The following is a 20,789-nucleotide window of genomic DNA, read 5'->3' as shown; positions in this document are numbered from 1 at the left end:
TGTTCCCACAATGTGCAAACAATATTCCATTGCAGGGCCGATTTGCGATTTGTACAGAGTGAACAGCTGTTTGGAAGAAAAGTAATGCCGAGAGCGAAAGAGAAAACCAAGTTTTTTAGATGCAAAGGAAGCAATATTTGTAATGTGCATGTGCCAAGAGAGATTAGAAGTCAGGGTAATTCCCAAAAGAGATATATCATTTTGCCTAGAAATCGGAGTGTCACTAAAGATAAGCATAGGAGTTGAAGAATCCTTTTTGCGAGATATAAGACAAGACTGAGTTTTAGAAGGGTTGAAATCAACTAAGTTGTCTTTGCCCCACTGGAGAATTACCTGAAGATCGGCATTTAAGGAATTGGTAGCAGAATTTCGAGAAGTTGAAGCTGATTGAGCAGGACAAGGTTTCTCAAAATGGAAAGTTGAATGCAATGTGCTATCATCGGCAAAACTATGGATAGGATTTCCAGTCAATGGAAGAAGGTCATTGATATACAAGAGGAAAAGAGTGGGGGAAAGAACTGAACCTTGGGGGACACCGGCATTAGTGGAAAAGTTAGAAGACAGAGAGCCATCTACCATCACCCTCAGTGAGTGATCAGAGAGAAAACTGGATAACCAATTACTAAAAACAGTTGGCAAACCATAAGATGGAAGCTTGTTTAGAAGACCTTTATGCCAAACACGATCGAAAGCCTTTGAGATATCAAGAGCAACTACCTGTGTTTCACCGAACCTTTCCATTGTTGTTTGGGGTTTAATGGCGAAAGAGCAACTTCGGCTATATTGCGCCTATTCATGTTTTGTTATTTCCTGTTATATTGTTACTGATTTAACATATTAGATATGATTAGTTAAGTTTATTAAGCTGAGGTATGAAAAGAGTTCACTGACGTTTGAATTTTCTCCCATAATGAGTTCAAGGCTTAATGGCTCATTTGAATGCGATTTGAAAGCTGATTGGCAGGCAATTTGGTATTGGACATTCTATGATGATGTGCTTCACTGTTAGTGTGGTCAGACACTGAGGGCATTGTGGAGGATCATCTTTCATTAGGAGGTAAGAGTGTGTTAAATATGTGTGTCCGATGCGAAGCCGGGCGAGGATAACCTCTTCGTGTCTGTTTGACCGAAAACTTGATTTCCAGGATTTCTGCTGTTGTTTGATTTGCTATAATTTATTGTTTGTTTGAGATTTCCAGGTCTGCATCCATATATTTTCAGAGGCTTTTCGATTGATGTTTTTAAAGTCATTGAGCGGTATTTTATCCAAGTGAGAATTTTTGTTAGACGGATGTTTTGCAGCATCATCCGCACGTTCATTGTCGAGTATTCCAGAATGTCCAGGAATCCAAGTGAATCTGACTCTGTTTTTTTTTTTCCTAAGATGTGATAAGATGGAAAGTATTTTTCTTACATACGGATGAGATGGATGATCTTCTGTCTGTAAAGCATATATTGCACTTAATGAGTCTGTGAAAATGATACTTTTTACAAGGGAAGTTTTGGCAATGTGATCTAGGGCGAGACTTATTGCAAACAATTCAGCACTAAAGATACTGCACTCTATTGGAAGAGACTGTGAGATTATGCTGTTTGGCAATACAACAGCAGCACCAATGTGTGTGGCCGTCTTGGATCCATCAGTGTACAGATGAGAATAGTCAGAGAATTGCATTACATAAGAGGAATGAAGCTGTTTTATATATTGACTTGGGATATTGTTCTGTTTCCATTTTATGAGGACCATGTCACAGTCAACTGAACTGATTTTCCACTGTGGAAGGGCTGTGGGGGTATCTTGGTAGATTTTATCCATACTTAAATTCAATTGTGAGAGTATTTCTTTTAGTCGGATGCCTGCAGGTTTGCACATATTAGGTTTGTTCGTATATAAATTTTCCCATTTCGGTTTATACAGATATTGCCATGTTGGATGTCCAGGAAGGCTTCGAACTTTCGCAGCATAGTTCATAAGAAGAACTTGTCTATGAGTGGGACTTCATGGATCTCTGTGTATAGACTATACACAGGTGAGGTACGGAAGGCTCCTGAAACAACACATAATGCATTGTGATGAATTGGAACTAACCAGTTCAACACACTTTTCCTAGTGAGGAGTAAATGGGAGAACCATAATCTAATTTAGATCTTATCATTGCACGATAAACATGCAAAAGTGAATAACAATCAGCTCCCCATGTCATGGCTGATACAGCTCGTAGAATGTTTAATTTCTTTAAGCACATTGTACGTAGATATTTTGTGTTCTAGGAAATTTAATTTTTGATCCATGATTAGTCCTAGTAGCCGGATACTCTGTTTGAGTGGAATTTGTTGATTGCTTATTCTTAGTTCTGGATCAGGATGCATCTTTCGTTTTCTGCAGAAGTGTATTGCCACTGTCTTTTGTACTGAGATTCGACATCCATTATAGAGGGACCAGGACTCTATTTTGTTAATAGCACATTGGAGCTGCCTCTCGATTGTCAACCTTTCCATTGAATTAGTCCATAAATTGGTAACATAAGCCAGAATATCACCAGTGGATCGACACTGACGGAATCCATACTGGCGATTGTTGATCAGACAGAAGGTTTCTAGGTAGTTTAAGAGTTGGCGGTTAATTGATTTCTCCATTACTTTAGAAAGAGTAGAAGTAATTGCAATGGGACAATAATTGGATGGGAGGGATTTGTCACAATTTTTAGGAACTGGCTGGATATGAGCAAATTTCCAAGCAGAAGGAAAAACACCTTTGGAATAAGAAAGTGAAAAAAGGCGGCAAAAAATAGGAGTAAGTTCAGGAGCACAGGTTTTGGGAACAAGTGGAGAAATACCATCGGGACCTGGAGCTTTCTTAGCATCAAGATTCATCAAAATCCTTCTGACATCCTTTTGACGGAAGACCACAGGAGGCATTGAATGGAGCATGTTGGGAATGGTGGGAGATGTTTTACCAAGATGATTAATACATGAGTTGGAAGAAAAATGGGATGCTACCAGGTCAGCTTTATCTTTCGCTGAAGTGACAACAGAACCATCTGGTTTGGACAGAGGTGGGAGCAGAGATGGGCAAAAGCTGCGGCCAATAGCTTTGGCAAAAGACCAGAATGCTTAGCTACCATTAGGGCAAGAAGCAAGTTTTCTACTCTTAGCCTGTTCAAACCCTAGTTTGGACTGATTAATAACTGCTTTACAATTGTTGTGAGCTTTGGTGTAGGCAGGAAATTAATCTGAAGAATTAGAAACAAGCCAATTACGATATGCAACGTTCTTCTCTTGAACAGCCTTAAAAAAGCACATTTATTGGAAAAACAAGGTTTAGATAAAGGACGAGATTTTAAATTAGAGTGTGGGATAAAGGATTCCATTCCTGCAATAATGATTTCACTGACACAATCTGAGCAAACGCTGACATCAGAAAGTTTGAAACAGTAATCCAACCAAGGAAAAGAAAAGAAAACTCGCAGGTCATCCCGTTTTGCATTCTTGTAATGCCAAACAACACGAGGTTGGGAATAGCAATGAGATAAAAGCTCCATTGGAGAAGGGACAATCACCAAGTTGTGATCCTCAGATGAACAATCTGAGCAAGGTCATTAGTAATTGCAAAAGCCTCAGCATCTCGAACTGCTTGGTCGGTGTGACTAGAAAACGGAAGCCAGCTGGAGTTGTGAACATTAAAATCACCAAGGAAAATTACCTCGCTGTTAGGATAGTTGGACTGGAGAAAGTCAAGTTGCAAAGAGAGGAAGTCAAAGAGCTCAAAGTGATTAGTGGAGTTGGGAGAACAGTAGAGACAACAGATAAATTTGACACAATGAGGTAGAGAGATTTTAAGCCAGAGAACATTGAAGAGAGGAGATTTCAAATTACCAAGTCTCTGACAGGGAATATCAGAACGGACATATGCACAAGTACCACCTTTGAGGCAAAAGGAATGATACATTGAATAATTTGGGCATCTGAGATGAGCAGTAGTTGAATCAACCGATAACTGAGATTCTGTCAGAAAAGTACATGGGGTTTGGCAGACTGCAAGTGGAAATGGACATCGTTGATATTAGAATTGAGACCACGTATATTTGTGAAATTAATTAGGAAGTGTTTGGGAGGTTTAGATCTTTTCGCAGATAAGGTTGCTCTATTAGTTTGACAATTCATGGTGTATTCAATAGTAAGAAAAAGTGGGTGGGATGTGCTGTGTGAAATAGTAAAGTAATGAAATTTTTGGATATGGCATACACATGGTAAGAATATACCCAGATCCTAGACATAACGTGGCCTCGACAATGCCCCCCACATACACACTACTCGAACTCCCTCCAGTCACTATCTGGCAGAGTAGAGGTAACAAGATTATACACTATCTGATCCGGAAGCCTCCTAGAGAGTTACCAATAGGTTCGGTCTGGTGTACTAACTAGTGGCCGGCCTGCGAACACCGTTTTAGAGTTGTACCCTCAAAATGTAAGGAATAATGGATCTTGCCACGATGTTCATCATAACCTCAAAAGTCATCAATCATACTGCATGATGGAAGAGATGGGGAAGGGTTGGCCGGAACTTAGCTCTAGAAACTAAATATGGGTTCCACCACTTCAAGCCTCCAATAAGCAAAGTGGTGGTATTGCACTGGTTGATGACAGTCATCTACCACCTAGTACTGCCTGGTAACCTAGAGGGGCGGCATTCCTCCATGTGTTGTTGGCACCACACCTTGACCCCTGCTTACTTTGGTTCATACCTGGGTGGTTACCCACCATGTGCTTGTGCATGGAGGTTATACCCAGGATTACTAACAGTCCCACCATCGTGAAGGTGCAAGCAGAGGATTTGGCTGTCACAGACCGTCCGGACTTAGCCGAAATTCAGTCCACTTGACTTGAGTGTCGCCTGAATATCAGTTCCATCAGCGTTTTAGACTCCAAGGTAGCAAGTACAGCTTGTCTGGCATATCTGAGAGAATGTCTGTGACAACCTCAAGGACCATCATAATTATTCATGATGGTCAACTAAGTCATGATACTTATCATGTTGAAACTCATGAAGACATGGGTGAACAGGAGTTTAAGATTGGGTGGACACAGATGATCTACAAGTTACTGCAGCTTTAAGAGGTGAAGAAATTGCCCAGCCTGTTATTGGTAATTTTGCCAAGGGGGATGAGGAAAATGAAGATGAACCCGAACAAATTCCAGATACAAAACGGCAAACTCGTGAAGTTAGTCATCCTGAGGAGAGTGTTGGAAGAAACTGGTGAAAGTGATCGTGAATATAGTCTTTGAAAAATCTATAAATAGACTTTGTAGTCATAATTTAAAGCCATCTAAAATAAGTGATTATTTAAAATAAGTGTTATGTTTAATATGTATAGTAAACATAACACTTTGATATGTATGTAAGTATAAATTTATTTTTATTTTGCTAACCTGTGGATAATATTGTTCCGGATTTTACATATTTATAATTGGTAATAAAGTGTAAATTTGTGCTTTATATCTTTATTATTATAGCTTCTCGATAATATTTGTCAATTTTTGCTAATTAGAATCAAAATTCAATTTGCAAATGTGATCACCGTAACTGGCACTTACTGTAATTGGTACTTACTAATTACAGCAATACCTCGCAAAGCTCTGATAACTGGTACCAAAACTGTTCCGTGTTATGTGAAACTGTGCTGATTGAGATATAATTACCACTTCAGAATTGTTTTCCTTTTTTTTTTTTTTTTTTATGAGAACCCCAAACACGAGAGGTATTAGAACCTATAGTACTTAGTACCGTGCTTGGGTTTGAGGTTAAGAAGACGAAAGAAGATATTTGTTGACATTGGACTTGAACTTCTGTAGATTGTAATTTTCAGGAAATACATATGAAGGAAGGTTGTTCCAGAAAACGGCAGTTGAATGAATAAATGAGGAAGATGAAAAGTTGGTTCTGTGGGTTTGAAGTTGGACAGTAAATGGATGTTGGCTGGTGGCGGCACGTGTTCGGACTGTTTTGAAAGAGAGAGCAGGAATTATAGAAGCCAATTCAGAAGAACAGTGCCCATAGAAGTATCTGTAGAAGAGGCATGCAGCAGAAACAGTGCGTCTATGAGAAAGCAAGTGGAGAGACTCTGTTAGAGATGAATCATTAATTAACCTAACTGCCCTCTTCTGAATGGAATCAAGAAGCCGGAGAGAGGTTTTGGGGGCACCACCCCAGATATGGGAACAATATTCCATGGCAGGGCGAATTTGCGATTTATACAGAGTGAAAAGCTGTTTGGAAGAAAAGTAACGCCGAGAGCGAAAGAGAAAACCAAGTTTTTTAGATGCAAAGGAAGCAATATTTGTAATGTGCATGTGCCAAGAGAGATTAGAAGTCAGGGTAATTCCCAAAAGAGATATATCATTTTGCCTAGAAATCGGAGTGTCACTAAAGATAAGCATAGGAGTTGAAGAATCCTTTTTGCGAGATATAAGACAAGACTGAGTTTTAGAAGGGTTGAAATCAACTAAGTTGTCTTTGCCCCACTGGAGAATTACCTGAAGATCGGCATTTAAGGAATTGGTAGCAGAATTTCGAGAAGTTGAAGCTGATTGAGCAGGACAAGGTTTCTCAAAATGGAAAGTTGAATGCAATGTGCTATCATCGGCAAAACTATGGATAGGATTTCCAGTCAATGGAAGAAGGTCATTGATATACAAGAGGAAAAGAGTGGGGGAAAGAACTGAACCTTGGGGGACACCGGCATTAGTGGAAAAGTTAGAAGACAGAGAGCCATCTACCATCACCCTCAGTGAGTGATCAGAGAGAAAACTGGATAACCAATTACTAAAAACAGTTGGCAAACCATAAGATGGAAGCTTGTTTAGAAGACCTTTATGCCAAACACGATCAAAAGCCTTTGAGATGTCAAGAGCAACTACTTGTGTTTCACCGAACCTTTCCATTGAATTAGTCCATAAATGGGTAACATAAGCCAGAATATCTCCAGTGGATCGACACTGACAGAATCCATACTGGTGATCGTTGATCAGATGGAAGGTTTCTAGGTAGTTTAAGAGTTGGCGGTTAATTGATTTCTCCATTACTTTAGAAAGAGTAGAAGTAATAGCAATGGGATGATAATTGGATGGGAGGGATTTGTCACCCTTTTTAGGAACTGGCTGGATATGAGCAAATTTCCAAGCAGAAGGAAAAACACCTTTGGAATAAGAAAGTGAAAAAAGGCGGCAAAGAATAGGAGTAAGTTCAGGAGCACAGGTTTTGAGAACAAGTGGAGAAATACCATCAGGACCTGGAGCTTTCTTAGCATCAAGATTCATCAAAATCCTTCTGATATCCTTTTGACGGAAGACCACAGGAGGCATTGAATGGAGCGTGTTGGGAATGGTGGGAGGTGTTTTTACCAAGATCATTAATACATGAGCTGGAAGAAAAATGGGATGCTAGCAGGTCAGCTTTATCCTTGGCTGAAGTGGCAACAGAACCATCTGGTTTGGACAGAGGTGGGAGCAAAGATGGGCAAAAGTTGCGGCCAATAGCTTTGGCAAGAGACGAGAATGCTCGGCTACCATTAGGGCAAGAAGCAAGTTTTCTACTCTTAGCCTGTTCAAACTCTAGTTTGGACTGGTTAATAACTGCTTTGCAACTGTTGCGAGCTTTGGTGTACGGAGAAAATGAAACTGAAGAATCAGAAACAAGCCAATTACGATATGCAACATTCTTCTCTTGGACAGCCTTAGCACATTTATTGGAAAACCAAGGTTTAGATAAAGGACGAGATTTTAAAGTGGAGTGTGGGATAAAGGATTCCATTCCTGCAAGAATAATTTCACTGACACGATCTGAGCAAACGTTGACATCAGAAGTTTTGAAACAGTAATTCGACCAAGGAAAAGAAAAAAAGAAGTCTCGCAGGTCATCCCATTTTGCATTCTTGTAATGCCAAACAACACGTGGTTGGGCATAGCCATGAGATAAAGGTTCCATTGGAGAAGAGACAATCACCAAGTTGTGATCTGAAGTGCCTAAAGGACCTCTCACTTCGACCGTGTACTTAGAAGGGTTGTTTGTGAGAAAAAGATCAAGCGTATTGGCTGTATGATTAGGATTGTCCGGTATTCTTGTAGGTAAATGGACAATCTGTGCTAGGTCATTAGTAATTGCAAAAGCCTCAGCATCTCGACCTGCTGGGTCGGTGTGACTAGAAAACAGAAGCCAGCTGGAGTTGTGAACATTAAAATCACCAAGGAAAATTACTTCACTGTTACTCAAGTTGGACTGGAGAAAGTCAAGTTGCAAAGAGAGGAAGTCAAAGAGCTCCAAGTGATTAGTGGAGTTGGGAGAACGGTAGAGACAACAGATGAATTTGACACAATGAGGTAGAGAGATTTTAAGCCAGAGAACATTGAAGAGAGGAGATTTCAAATTGCCAAGTCTCTGACAGGGAATATCAGAACGGACATATGCACAAGTACCACCTTTGAGACGAAAGGAATCATACAGCGAATAATTTGGGCATCTGAGATGAGCAGTAGAAGAATCAACCGATATCTGAGATTCTGTCAGAAAAAGTACATGGGGTTTGGCAGACTGCAAGTGGAAATGGACATCGTTGAGATTAGAATTGAGACCACGTATATTTGTGAAATGAATTAGGAAGTCCTTGGGAGGTTTAGATCTTTTCGCAGATAAGCTTGCTCTATTAGTTTGACAATTCATGGTGTATTCAATAGTAAGAAAAAGTAGGTGGGACATGCTGTATGAAGTAATGAAATTTTTGGATATGGCGTACATGTGGTAAGAATAAACCCAGATTTGCCTTGACATAACGTGGCCTTGACAATGCTCCCCGCATACACACTACTCGGACTCCCTCCAGTCACTATCTGGCAGAGTTGAGGCAGCAAGATTATACACTAGCTGATCCGGAAGCTTCCTAGAGAGTTACCAATAGGTTCAGTCCAGTGTACTAACTAGCGGCCGGCCTGCGAACACCGTATTAGAGCTGTACCCTTGAAATGTAAGGAATATTGGATCTCGCCACGACGTTCATCATAACCTCAAAAGTCATCAATCATACTGCATGATGGAAGAGATAGGGAAAGGTTGACCGGAACTTAGCTCTAGAGACTAAACATGGGTTCCACCATTTCAAGCCTCCAATAAGCAAAGTGGTGGTATTTTACCGGTTGATGAGAGTCATCTACCACCTAGTACTGCCTGGTAACATAGAGGGGCGGCGTTCCTCCATGTGGTGTGGGCGCCACACCTCGACCCCTGCTTACATTGGTTCACACCTGGGTGGTCACCCACCATGTACTTGCGCATGGAGGTTATACCCAGGATTACTAACAGTCCCACCATCGTGAAGGTGCAAGCAGAGGATTTGGCTGTCAGAAACCGTCTGGACTTCGCCGAAATTGGGTCCACTTGACTTGAGTGTCACCCGAATATCAGTTCCATCAGCGTTTTAGACCCCCAGATAGCAAGTACAGCTTGTCTGGCATATCTGAGAGAATGTCTGTGACAACCTCAAGGACCATCCTCTTTTTCATATGCAGTTTGCTCATCAATTTCAAGGAAAAATTTCATCATCTAAGTCATTTGCATGTGAGTCAATGCAGTCATGTATATTGGCAGTGTCAAAAGTTTCAAATCCCAAGTCCCCAATCTTCACAATGTCTTAGGCAATTGTGAATTCTGAATTTGGGATTCAAAACCAGTGAAATCATTTGCCAAATGGGAAATGATTTCACTGCCAAACTGCCAAACAGAACGCAAGTTGCTGTCAGTGGTTTCTAGCCAAGATGCAGATATATTTTCGATTGCATTCCTGATGTTATAATTTTTCTAAAGTATCTGTAAAGATGATGATCCCACTCCTGTTGAAGCTGCAATCGCTTGAGAAAAAGTTTGCGACAGATAATATGTCTTGAATGTGGCAATTACGCCTTGATTCATGGGTCATAAAAGAGATGTTAGGTGGAAGAAAGCATATTTTTACATTTTCATTGAGATCAGAAATTTCAAGTGGATGGCATGGTGCATAGTCTAAAAGCAACAAAATTTTGAACTTCATCCCTTCATTGCAGTAACGTTCAACCGTTGGGCAAAAATAATTTGTGAACCATTCTGTAAACAATTCTCTTGTAATTCATGCTTTCTTATTGGATTGGAAAATTACGGGGCAAGATGCTTTTTATACAATCCTTTAGAGCTCTAGGGTTTCCTGCTCTGAACATGAGTAGATGCTTCAAGTTAAAATCCCTGGATGAGTTTCCACTCAACAAAATTGTTAAATGATCTTTTGATGCTTTATATTCAGGTTGAGCCTTTTCATTTTAAGCTAAAAAAGTTCATGAGAGCATTTTTTTCCAGAACAGTCTAGTTTCCTTGATGTCTTTCAATACAATGATGGGAAATCTTGCAGCAGCGTCTTTGTTTGCACCTTCACTTTCACCTGCCATACGAATATTGTGAAGCCCAACCCAGTTTTTAAAGCGAAAAAAAATCAACCACGACTGGCTGCTAATATTTCTGTAGTCTCCTCCTCTTCATTTTCTTCTTTTTCCTTCAGCGAAGGAAAAAGAATAAAGGCTCATGGCTCATGGAAAAAAAATAAAGGCTCATGGCTTTCGCTTGAATGATATTTTGACTCAAAGGAATTCTCTTTTGATTACAATCTTCTATCCATGTTAATAAAAGACGTTCCATATTAATCAATAGCAAACTTCTTCGCTTAGTTATCACTTTAACTCGTCATGTAAGATGCTATAGAAATTCTCTGCTCTTTATACTGATCCTTCTTTTGAATTATTGTTTGCACATTCATTCATTCCATTCATTTTCCTGCACGATTTTAGCATATGATGCATAATTTTCATAGCACTTGATAATATAAAGTTTTTTTTTCCTAATGTAAGCCACTTACGTTTAGTAGCTCCACCACTTTCATTACTTTTCCTTTTTTGACTCATTGTTTCGTATTTAAGGGGTAAAAAAGAAATTGTGAAATGAAGTTTGAAAAGCTATCATATCGTCTTGTCAGGATGGAATTAAGAATACTGAACACTGTTGCCCATTTCCGTTGACTGCCTGAAGGGACCTACTGGTGCATGTGAGACAATAGAGTTGGCACTGCAGCATATATGTAGAGTACATGTTTAGACTATTGAATGAGTTTAAATATGTACAGTAAATTTTCAACTTAAACTTAATTGAAAGTGTGTTATAGTGAAACCCGTACTGCTTGAAGCTGTGCAAAGCGAGGTATTGGTGTACTTACTAAGAACAACTGTATGAGGAAAGGCTTTGAATATATGGGCTACAGAGCTTTGCAACCAGGCACCTTAGAGGAGATAATAAAATGAATTCAAAATTTTCACTGTTATAAAGAATTCTAGAACTAGGGAACATAAATTCAAATCACAAGGAAAGAAGTTTAGACTAGACTGCAGACTAGTCTAAACTTCTTTCCTTATAGCCAATGTTTTCTTATAGCCAATGAGTTATTGATTACTGAAACAAATTGCTTCCACAGATAGTTGACACTAACAATTTGAAGAAATTCAAAGGTCAACTGGATAGTTACCTATGTTCAGAGGGAAGTGCATAATTTTTCTTATTTTGTTGCCTACTTTTTACTATCTTTTTGCCTACTTTTTACTATCTTTTTTTCCCTTTTTTTTGCCAATGAAACAAAAACCTGTGGCTTCCTTGACTAATATGACATACTACTAATACATGCATACCAAAATAATCAGTACTTACCCACTAGGAGACATCATATCCAGATCACGAATACTAGTATTAGGTTGTTTCTGAATTGTGAGCTCCTGGCCTTCAAACGTATTCAGATACTGTATTTGTTGGGGAGATGGCACTGGCATAAGGCTTGGCTCTTTGTGGGGACCTGTCACTGGAGGATGACCTGGACAATGTTCTGTAGGGTGTTTCTGACCTGATGTTGACTGAACACATGCACTGAGGCCAGGTCCAAATATGACATTTTCACCTGAATAATAACAAAACAATTATTTATTGAATATTAATACCCATAATTTTCCAAATTTATGTTTGCAGCAAAAAATCATCTCAAATCAGAAGTTTTTTTCCTTTGTCTAAGTCACCATTTCATCAAGATATACTAAAAAATTATCTATGGCTGAATGAGCTTTGCAATGGTAATTTCTAAATGCTCTGTGTTATCTGCCATCCACAGTTTTAACACGATTTCAGTTGTATACCAATGTTAAAACAGGTGAGACTAGAACATTGTTTTATTTACAAAAAGACTTACTTGTTATCTTTAACTGAACTAGAATGTAGCTCCTGATATCCTGCTGTACTTCACTTGTGGAACATCCCTTCTCAGCATCCAATAGTAATCAGCCAGCATGCTTGGGCTCCACTTGCCTTAGTACCGCTTTTCTATTGTAGAAATAGTTTGATAGAGATGTTCCCCATGCTCATCACTAACAGCTCCTATGTTTTCTGGGAAGAAGTCCAAATGTGAATCCAAGAAATGGATCTTTAGGGACATATTACATCCCATAACTGCATAGGCCTTGAGGAGGTCTGACTATTTCCTGGTAATTTTCAGCTTTGAAATTTTTCAAAAAATTTCAACAACTTTTTGAGTTCCACGCAGTTTGTTCAACTTCATTTAACTGTTCTTTAAAATGTTTGTCTTTCATTAGACACAAAGTACGTATAATGCATATTTGTGGGACACACAAGGTGTCCCACAAATATGCACTATTTGATTTTGTTTACACTGACTCTCTAAATTTCTCTTTCAGGTAAAGAGAAAGTCACGGGCTCCATTTTCATCTATTGCTTTGACAAAACTTTTCATTAAACCAAGCTTAATATGTAATGGTAGTAATAAAACTTTATCAGGAGTGACTAAAGGTTTGTTTGCAACATCCCCCCCCCATCAGGAATCAGTTCTTTTCTTTTCTAATTCTTAACATAATGGTTTTTCTTATCTCTACTGTCCCATTCACAAATAAAGCAGCAATATTTGGTATTGCTAAAGTTATAGTCCTAGTAAAAGAGGATTCACTTTAAGGTTGCCATACATATGCCAAGAAAACTGCTCACTTCAACAGTTTTCTTGGCATATGATAACATCAAACTTCAAGTGAAGGTTCATGTTATATAGGCTTCTTTCATTTATGCAGCATATGCTAAGGGTACTGATGGTAATATTTTCCTTATGGAGCAACAGCGATTTCAAACTCACTTTTGAGGAATTGATTTAATAACCATCATTCAGTTGGATTGTGTAGGTGTCCTAGAGTCCACTAGAGAATTTACATGACTGCAGTAAACCAAATCACCTTCTTCAGAAAATAAATGTACAAATGTATGCTAACTTGGTTTAGTTTGGGTTTCACTGGTGCAATGGCAACTAAGGCTATAATGTGCCAAAGCCATTCATGTAAAAGATAAGAGAAGATTTCAATGACCTAACAAAATCAGGTCAATAAGTCAAAAAAGGCATAATGATAAAAGTATCTCAGAAAGGTATAAAAGGTTCATTTTATATAAGAATAAAAAGATTTAAAGCTTTTAGGTAATTAAAAAACAGCTAACACTTGTTCACTGTCAGATAAAATCTGATTGAGTGTATAAGGCTCAGTCATATGACTAAAAGCAATAAAATATAAAACATGGTTCATGTCTATAATATGGACACTTAAATAAAATATGTTGGATTGTTAAAAATGTACAGTAAAATCTCGTTAATACAAACTCGGTTTGTACAAAGTACTCGTTTATATGAAGCACATATCATTCCCCTGCAAAAGGATAGGCTTTTCTATGTAAATATATTTGTTTATTACAAAATTCGGTTAATATGTATTACAAAGTTCTTTTTTCCCCTGTGAGAAATAAATATTGTCCTTTTGTATGTTTAATACAAATCTTGGCAGAGCGATCCGATTATTGCCCACAGCCACCTGGATCCCTACTTCAGGAAGGATGGCACTGACTTGTTAGGAATTAGTTTTGTGTAAACAAAACTAATTCCTAACAAGTTTATAGTAGCTACAACGTCAAGTGCACTCTGAAAAACATCTTTCTGAAGGATAAGTTGTTAAAAAGTTTTTCTAAGTTGTTTACATGCACTCCCTCGCTCTCCACGTGAATAAGGTCAGTTGCAATTGTTACCCCAGTTCAAAGAGTCTTTTGCTATCGTATACAGCAATCTATTTTTTTTTTGTGCAATTTTATCTGAGCTGATGTCTTTTTCAGAACTTGTCTTTAAATTAATTTAAAATTTATTTATATTAAATCTTATCTAGCAGTGTTATGTCAACACAACGTAGACAGACAGAATTAAGCCTAGAAATTAAACTAAAAATTATAAGAGGCTGATAGGATGGAAAGAAGCAAAATGAACATTGCGAAGGAATACAACATCCCTTGACCATACTGAAATTACAACTTTACAATACTGAAAAACTGAAAAAGACTTGAAGAAGCGTGTGACACTGGAGCAGCGATGAAAAACAGGAAACAAATTTGTGGTGCAAAACACAAGGCGCCTCAAACAAAACTTTGAGTGGTACCAACAAATGCGTGCATCTAATTTGTCAATATCAGGTCTGATTTTGCAAGAAAAGGCAAATTATCTAGCTCAGCAACATGGGATTAGGGACTTCAAATGCAGCAGTAGTTGGCTCCAAAGATTTAAAGACAGGAATAACTTGATTTTGCGAAATGTTTGCGGTAAGTCTGGATTAGTTGACAAAGAAAAGGCTAGAGACTGGTTGTGTTCTCTTCAGTCCATTCTTGAAAAATATGAGGCAAAGGATATTTTTAATCTTGACAAGACAGGTTTATTTTATAATTTGCTGTTCGAGGAGAGTCTTGTCATGGTGGAAAATTAAGTAAATAAAGATTCACTATTCTATTATGCTGCAATTCAGATGTCAGTACAAAACCAAACAAAACAATGATGTTTTTGTTATCAGTGACAGCAAAAGTGAAGCAGCACGCACACTGCCATCTAAAAAAGATGCCCGAAATGCACTGAACATAATAGAGAATGTGTTGGCCTGCAGCAACGCTGATAAAGAAACAACTATTGTATTTGATAATGTCTGTGCTGTAGTTGAAAATGCATATAGGACAAAAACTGTGCAAACAACACTGGATTTTTTCTTTAAATTAGATTAATTTATTAAAAAGTTAATGGTTTGTATGTCTCCTTTTATATTAAGATTGTAATTCTTTTTACTGTGATACTAAAATATTGTATATATCAAAATACATACTGTACAATATTTTCATTTCTGTTAATATTGCTTTTTTCTTAGTTTATCTTACAAATAAAATAAAATCTTTAAAAAATATGTTATTCCTATTACTATATTGTTAGACAAGGCTTTTGTTTTTATTTTATTTTATTTTATTTCATTAATTTATTTTTGATATTATTAGATAAACAGTACGTACCCAAAAAAAAAAAAAAAATCCCGTAAAATTGACACTCATGGGGGACCTTGTTACTACAAACCTCGTTATTACAAAACGTGAAAATTTAGGTCCCTTAAACTTTGTATTAACGAGATTCCACTGTATCACAATTCTCGTACATAGGAGAGAACTGCAAGTAATCTGCCCTCGGAAGGAATGAAAGCATAAGATGTCCTATGTGGGTGTGAGCAAGAAGAACTTCCTCTCTATATTCCTGTGCAGACCAGACTGCTAGCGTTTGATTACAGACTTTATTTGATACACCTTGTTCGTGACCTGCCCAAAGCCAAGATTATTGCCACTAAGAGAATAATTTAGAATTAACAAGCTATGAATGTTCTTGGGTTATGGTGATCTGGCTGCAGCATCTGCCAGTTCATTACCCCTGATCACAATGTGGCTTGGAATCCAGCAGAAACAAATGCCAGTAGAACACCCAGAATGAGAGCATAATATCTGCTGAACCCAGGACAGAAAAGGATAAGGAGTATATCTCATCCCTGATAAAGCACCTGTGGTAATACCATACCCTGATAAAGCACCTGTGGTAATACCTTTGGTAATTGTGGGTTTTAATGTGGTCCAAAGCCAACTCAATGGCACACAACCCTGCTGTGTATATTCTGCAATCGTGGGGAATCTTCTCAGCTATAGCATTATCTAAGAAAATGGCAGCAGAGCCAACAGATCATTCTGACTTCGAACCATCAGTAAAGACAGGCAAGAAGTCAGAGTATCTGGCTTAGTGGATAGCACAGAGCTGTTGGTAGACAGAAGATTGCGTGGTGGCCTTACCTCAATTTTTAAATTTTAATAGCAGTTACGTGATGGTATTCAAGCATGCCAGGGTGGAAGTAATTGCCTTTGTGACTGAGCAACGTTGTCTATATAATGGTAATCTCTCTCTGAACAGCTCTTGAGGTAAAAATGAGGATCCCAAGACTTATATTTATCACCCACTTTACATCTGAAATGAAGTTGATGTTGGGGTTTTTTTGTTTTTTTTTTAATAACAAGAGGAGTGAAGTTTCATCTCTGTAATTTAAAAGTCAGCTCAACACATATATAACAAAATCTATTACTGACTGTTCTCTCAATCGTGCAGCACACGATTGAGAGAACAGTCTACTCTGCAGAAGTAAGCAATGTTATGTCAGGTCCGAACTTTGTTAAACACGCCTCAGCCTGTCAGAACACACATTACACAGAACAATCCTTTCCACATTCATTCATTTTGTAAAACCACATTTTGTTTTCATTAGTGTATTATTTATATTAAAATTCGTGTCTCACAAAAATTGTACATGATTCGGTTTGCATTTCGAAATTCGGTTTGCATTGACCAGTAATAATAATAAAAACTTGAAGCTAAAATAAACAATATAATGTTTATTTCAGCCACAAACCACAAGTTTTGCTTTAATACCAGTAGGTGAGAAATCGAAAGGACCCTCTGAGGCCATTAAAATAAAATATTAATCTGTAATTGATATACATTCTATATATATATATAAATATATATAGAATGTATATCAATGTGTTTTGTATATATATATATATAAAACACACTATTCACAATCAATAACTGTTAAATTCATTCTCATAAACATCTACAATTAAAAACTTGTGTATACTATGTATATAAAGTGCTTAGCATCATAATACACAGCCATTTCTGAATAAACAGAAAATTTTTAAGGTGGCATCGTTTTAGGCTAAAACGATGCCACCTTAAAAATTTTCTGTTTATTCAGAAATGGCTGTGTATTATGATGATAAGCACTTTATATACATAGTCTAAATTTGTTCGCAGCTTGAGGCTCTAGCCCTAAATGCGCCTTAGTCTAAACTTGTGTATATTAAAATTGTGTATAATAATTGTGTACATTAAAATTGTGTATATTAATACAGAGAACATCCTTGGACTCAGGGAAAGTCTAGATTTCGAATGTACAAATGTCTCTCCTCTTCAGAAGTTCAAAGGGTGATATGGGTAACTACAGACCTGCAAGTTTAGCCTTTCGTGCCAGGGAAAATAAAGAATCAATAGATAAAGTAATTCAAGATCACCTTGATAGGAATGGGGCCATAAGGCAATTACAGCACAGATTTATTAAAGGAAGATCATGCCTTATGGAGCTGATTAGACACTATGAGTTCATCATCAAAAAGGAAATGGAACTCTGATGTCATATACTTAGATTTTGGTAAAGCTTTATATTCCTGCTATAATTATCAGAGTAAATCTGTACTTGTAACTTGTCATTTTTCACATGTATTTCTTTTCACTGAAGTCATTTTTTAAATAAATGAGTGAAATAAAACTTACAACACATTGCTGTACTAATAATAACAAAAACATGTGCATAAGTAAGATTATGCAAAACAAACATTAAATTTGCTGCTCTACTAAAAAAAAAAAAAAAAAAGTGTATACTTATTATGATTGTATCATGCCAATTGATTAGGGAAACTTTCAAGCCTACAGGTGAGTTAGCCTTCTGGAGTTGACAGCATATGTCTAGTGATTCTGACGAATGAGAATGGATGGAATCATTACAGTTATTTATGGTGGCATCAATGGAATTGGGAGAAATTTCCTTGGAATGGAGAAGTGCCAATGCATTGTCAATAGATGAAGTGTATAAAGGATGGTTCTAAGAGTGAAGTGATTAACTACTGATCAATCAGTCTTATTTCATTGGTAGGAAAAAATATGGATTAACTGTGCAGTAGGATCATTAAAGAGAAATGGAATTCTGAAAGAAACATAGCTTGGTTTTGTAAAGAGAAAATCACATTTAAACCAACTTAGTTAGCTATTTTGACAGGATCACTCATGAGACAGGTGTAAGAAATAATTCTGTTTACTTGGATTTCAGCAAACCATCTGACTCACAGGAAAACTTGTTAGATGGATCAAAAGGTGGCTGCAGGGCAGGAGGCAGAAGGTTGCAATTAACAGTTATAAGCACTAGCATTAGTAGAGGCATTTGATGCAAGAAAGCAAGCTTATGCAGCATCAGCCAAAAAAAATAAATAAATAATAAATAAATAAATAAAAAATAACCATTTCAACTTCACCCCCTCTGTTCATTCGAAATACCTGTCCAGCTGAGCCTTAAACTTATTTAGGCTATCAACTTCCACGACAAGGGATGGAAGTCTGTTCCACCAACCAACCACCCGCTGGCTAAAGGCAAATTTCCGCACGTCTATCCTACATCTGTCTTTCCTCAATTTGAATTTATGCCCTCTCAGGTGATTATTCTGAGCAAGAGGAAGAATCCCATCAGCACTGAGCATGCTCAAACCATTCAAGGGTTTATACACCTGTATCAGATCACCTCACTGGTGCCTAGTCTCCAGACACTGTAATTTGCAAAACTTGAGCCTTTCTTCGTAAGAACACCCCTTTGTTCCATTCACTAATCTTGTTGCCCTTCTCTGTACTCGTTCCAGCAACTCTACATCCTTCTTGAAATGAGGCCTCCAGACCTGTATACAGTACTCTAGGTGTGGCCTGCCCATTGCCTTATACAAGGAAATAATCACATCCTTATCCCTGCTAGAAAAATTCCTACATATCATTGACAATACACCATGAGCTACTCTTGCAGCGTGTCTACACTGCTCAGAGAACTTCATATCTGCCTGCACAACCACCCCCAGGTCCCTTTCATTCTCTACCACTGTCAGTGTAGTACCACAGAGTTGATACGTTGCTCTGGGGTTGCTGTTTCCCCATACATAGTACTTTACATTTGTCAATGTTAAACTTCATTTGCCACCTATCAGCCCATCTGCTCAACCTTTCCAGATCCTGTTGCAGCAGCATAATGTCATTAGTGTCCTTGACAACCCTGCTAACCTTTGTATCGTCTGCAAACTTGGGAATTAAGCTTGATATACCATCATCAATATCATTTATAAATACAGAAAACGATAATGGACCCAGTACTGAACCCTGAGGGACTCCACTAATAACATTAGTCCACGATGAGCAGTGTCCATTGATTACCACTCTCTGTCTTCTCCCCCTCAACCACCCCTTTATCCATAGCAGCACTTTGCCTCCAATGCCACACCGCTCCAATTTGTGCGGCAGTCTTCCATGTGCAACAGTATCAAAAGCCTTTCTAAGATCCAAGTATATAATATCAAAAGTTATTCCCTGCATCCAGTTCTTTTGTGACTGCATCATAGTATCCAATCAAATTGGTCAGGCAAGACTTCCCCTTAACAAAACCATGCTGTGTCCGAGCTATAACTGAAGTCTTGTCTAGATGATCCTGCAGTGCTTCTTTAACCAGTGCCTCCATTAATTTTCCAGGAACAGAAGCTCTCATAATTATGGCTAAGGGTTTGCTTACTTCATTTGCTGCCTCCTTTAATATAACTGGATAGATCCCATCCACCCCAGGTGCCTTTCTTGTCTTTATCTTCAATAATTTCTCCTCCACTTTACTCTCAGTTATTACAAGATTCTCTAGCTTACTGCCAGAGTTGAATACACCTCTGGCATTCCCCTCGCTGAATAACTCCTCATGTGTGAATGTCAATGCAAAATATTCATTTAGTTTGTTCGCTACCTGAGCAGGATCATCAACAGTTGACCCATCGATATCAAGTGGACCAATCTGATTCATCCCCTTCCTTCTAGAGTTTACATAAGTAAAGAACTCTTTGCTGTTTTTCTTTGCATCCCTTGCCAAAGATTTCTCGTAATCTGCCTTCGCCTGCCTAACCTCCATTGTAACTTGGTTACAGATTAACTTGTATCTATCATAGGCTTCTGTGTCACGTGTTATTTTGTATGTATCCCATGCATTTTTTTTCTCTGCCATATGTCTCATTAGTTCATCTGACATCCATTTAGGCCTAAACCTTGACCAATATTTCTTAGTTGGTATGTAAAGTCTAGTAGCTTCCAAGATAAGTTCTTTGAATGCTTCCCATTTTGAATTTGCTGTTGGTAACATCATCAGTTGGTCCCACTGTATAGAATTTAAATACTGTCTCAGTCCATCGTAGTCGCCTTTACGAAAGCAATAACCCTTCCCTTTACCCCTAATGGTAGTTACCTCTTTGAGTAAATCCCACTTCAGCACACTGTGATCACTGCCACCTAGTGGTTCATTTATCTGCAGATTCTTAATGCATGAAGAATCACTACTGATAATCAAATCAAGAGTATTACTCCCTCTAGTTGCCTCCCGAACATGCTGATGTAGAAAACAATCATCCAATAAATCCACAAAAGCCTTGCTAGTGTGTGAGTGACCAGCCCCCAAATTCCA

The 20,789-nt window shown here is 38.0% G+C and overlaps 1 protein-coding gene across 1 annotated transcript in view; it reads right to left on the bottom strand.

Annotated features, from left to right (window-relative positions):
- The window catches only part of lgs (BCL9 domain-containing protein legless), a 402,368-nt gene that overhangs the window by 10,914 nt on the left and 370,665 nt on the right, over positions 1-20,789 (bottom strand). The window contains exon 13 of the mRNA XM_090374845.1: positions 11,770-12,013. Coding sequence (XP_090230971.1) covers positions 11,770-12,013 — 244 coding nt within the window. The remainder of the gene's footprint in view (positions 1-11,769; positions 12,014-20,789) is intronic.

This window comes from Mastigoproctus giganteus, chromosome 5, assembly GCF_048544385.1.
Source record: "Mastigoproctus giganteus isolate SK-2022 chromosome 5, ASM4854438v1, whole genome shotgun sequence".
In the NCBI taxonomy this organism is placed as follows: Eukaryota; Metazoa; Arthropoda; class Arachnida; order Uropygi; family Thelyphonidae; genus Mastigoproctus; species Mastigoproctus giganteus.
This window is presented reverse-complemented; position numbering and strand designations above follow the sequence as displayed.